Below are 2,958 nucleotides of genomic sequence, written 5' to 3' on the forward strand. Positions count from 1 at the left end.
ACTCTTTGTCGTAAGTGTTTAAATTTTCAAATTAATGCGTTTTAATGACGTTAAAGATATAAATGCCAGTCTTTGTAATAATCAGGTAATTAAGAAAAATTTTAAAACATGACCACCACAAAAAAACAAACAAAAACCAATACTTTGTCTGAAGTGTTTATTTCTGTCGAGATTACCGCGGGATTACGACGTTCCTAAGTTTTTACATTACCATTGGCGACGTTGGCGACTTCAGTGACGTCGCCGTGGGCTCTTTGAGTTGTTATTAAAAGTTATGGCTGAACAGACGTGTTTGTTTATATTAGCGAAAATATCATACTTTTAACCTCCACATTTATGGTACCGTGACCAATGGATTTAAAGAAGCTCAAGTCGATACGATCCGGGAACAGAAGTGCTGTTACCAAACTCATTCGAAAGATAGATGCAGCGAAGCATGATATAGATTTCGATCCAGAAGAATTAACCGCAACATTTGACAACCTTATCCAGAAGCAAAAGTTATTGAACAACTTGAACGAACAGATACTTAACCTAACGGAAGCAGAAGATATAGAAGATGAAATCCTAGACTCAGATGAGTATTGTATCAATTTAGAAACAAAAATCAGACACTTACGAAATTTTATTCAAGATACGCATACCACATCACAGTCACGTCAGAGCGAAACTTCATCACAAATACTAAATGTTGAACATCAACCGTTCGTCACAGCAAACCTCACAGAAAATTCATGCACGCAGCCGTTCCAAAATCCGTTCTCTCAATCTAGTAACACAGTGAGTACTAATATAAATCCGTATACATCCGCAAGCAGTCAGAATCATTACTTACCCAAACTCACACTTCCGATATTCACAGGGAACATATTAGAGTGGCAAACTTTCTGGGATTCGTATGAATGCGCTATACATTTAAACCCTTCATTGACCGATGTCCAGAAATTTAATTACCTCAAAGCACAATTACAGAATGAAGCATTACGCACCATAGCAGGTTTTGCGCTTACTAATGCAAACTACGCAGACGCCATTATTTTGTTGGAGGAGAGATTCGGGCAAACACACAAAATTACACAAGCGTACATGCAAGCTTTATTAGAAATTACACCGCCAAGAAATAATCTTGTCAGTTTGAGACACTTTTATGATCAAATGGAAACTTACGTAAGAGGGCTAGAATCTTTAGGCCAATCACAAGATTCTTATGGAACATTACTTGTGCCAATCATTTTGAGTAAGTTACCGGGAGAAATTAAAAAGAACCTTGCCCGTGAACATGGAACAGAAAACTGGTTATTACGAGACCTCCGGAAAAGTATTTGCAATGAAATAAACATAATTGACGCGGGACAAGACACTGAAACTTCTAACAATTTGCCAAGTGCATCGTCTTTCTTTACCGGGACAAAATGGATAAAACCACCAAACCAAACTCTAGATAGGAGACATACACACCAGAATTTGCAATATAAACCTTGTGTATTCTGTCACGATTTACACGCACCAGCGCATTGCACGAATGTATCTGATCTAGAAACACGCATGGATATTGTAAAACGCAAACAATTGTGTTTCAACTGTCTAGGTACACACCGTATACACGAATGTTATTCAAATCAGTTTTGCCGCATTTGCAATAAAAGACATCACACAAGTCTGTGTACCGATAACCCATTTAACAGCAACATTGTCCATGATAATGACACCAGCAGACATATCCAGCAAAATGCAAATGACAGCCCACAGAATACGAATTTTCCTATTAGCAATGGAAATTTACAGAACTCACAAAATTTGAATCAGACATCTGTAAATATTGTAAATGATACAAATCAGAAAGAAGAGGACACTACAATTTTACACTCCTCGTCAAATGACGTACGCACGCATGTTCTTTTGAAAACTGCCGTCGCACCAGTATGGTTAGACAACTTATGTATAGATACCCATATACTTTTTGACGAGGGATCACAGCGATCATTTGTGACCGAAGATTTAGCAAGAAAACTTAATTTACATACAGAGGGAATTGAAATTCTGCAATTATCGTCATTTGGAGATAGAAACAAAAACGTACGACATTTAGATAAATCAACAGTGTTCGTAGAATCAAATGCAGGACAGAAAATACAGATACAAGTTCTAATTGTACCAATGATTGCCGTACCTTTGCAGAACAATATTCGCCACATGAACAGAGGACTGAATTATTTACGGGGACTTAAGTTAGCACATCCAGTAACACAGGAAGAGTCTTTCGAAATATCGTTATTAATCGGAGCAGACTACTACTGGGACTTAGTCGAGAATGAAGTCGTTAGAGGAAATGGTCCAACCGCCGTAAAGTCAAAGTTAGGTTTCTTACTTTCCGGTTCAATAAGGGACAAAAGCGAACACGCATTGATATGTACCAACATATTAAGCATTCTTGTTTCGAACAAACCAGAGGAACACGATATAAAAACCTCTCTAAACACAACACACAGAAGTACTCAATCTAGACGATTAGCAAGTGCCAAGGTCCGGAAGAAGATACGGAAGCGTACGAATTACCAATCATAGACGAACATGATGAGGAAGACTAGTTAACAATTTTGAAAAGGACTTTCATAGTTAATTCAAATTTTTCATTTATGTGAACAAGAAATTAGTTAATTTTCAATTTAATTCTTTGATCAAGATAGAGACTTTTTTTATTTGATTTATTTACAAATATGGACAGTTAATGTGAAATTTAAGATAATTTGCACTTTTTGCGGCCCCCAGTATGTCGAGATTACCGCGGGATTACGACGTTCCTAAGTTTTTACATTACCATTGGCGACGTTGGCGACTTCAGTGACGTCGCCGTGGGCTCTTTGAGTTGTTATTAAAAGTTATGGCTGAACAGACGTGTTTGTTTATATTAGCGAAAATATCATACTTTTAACCTCCACAATTTCTAATCCATTTCAA

At 37.1% G+C, this 2,958-nt stretch overlaps 1 protein-coding gene across 1 annotated transcript; it reads left to right on the plus strand.

Annotated features, from left to right (window-relative positions):
* Positions 1-351: 351 nt before the first annotated feature.
* On the plus strand, positions 352-2,565 carry LOC139503418 (uncharacterized). Its single transcript, XM_071293198.1, has one exon. The coding sequence runs from the start codon at positions 352-354 to the stop codon at positions 2,563-2,565; it is 2,214 nt and encodes a 737-aa protein (XP_071149299.1).
* The last annotated feature ends 393 nt before the right edge of the window (positions 2,566-2,958 follow it).

This window comes from Mytilus edulis, chromosome 14 (assembly GCF_963676685.1).
Source record: "Mytilus edulis chromosome 14, xbMytEdul2.2, whole genome shotgun sequence".
Lineage (NCBI taxonomy): Eukaryota > Metazoa > Mollusca > Bivalvia > Mytilida > Mytilidae > Mytilus > Mytilus edulis.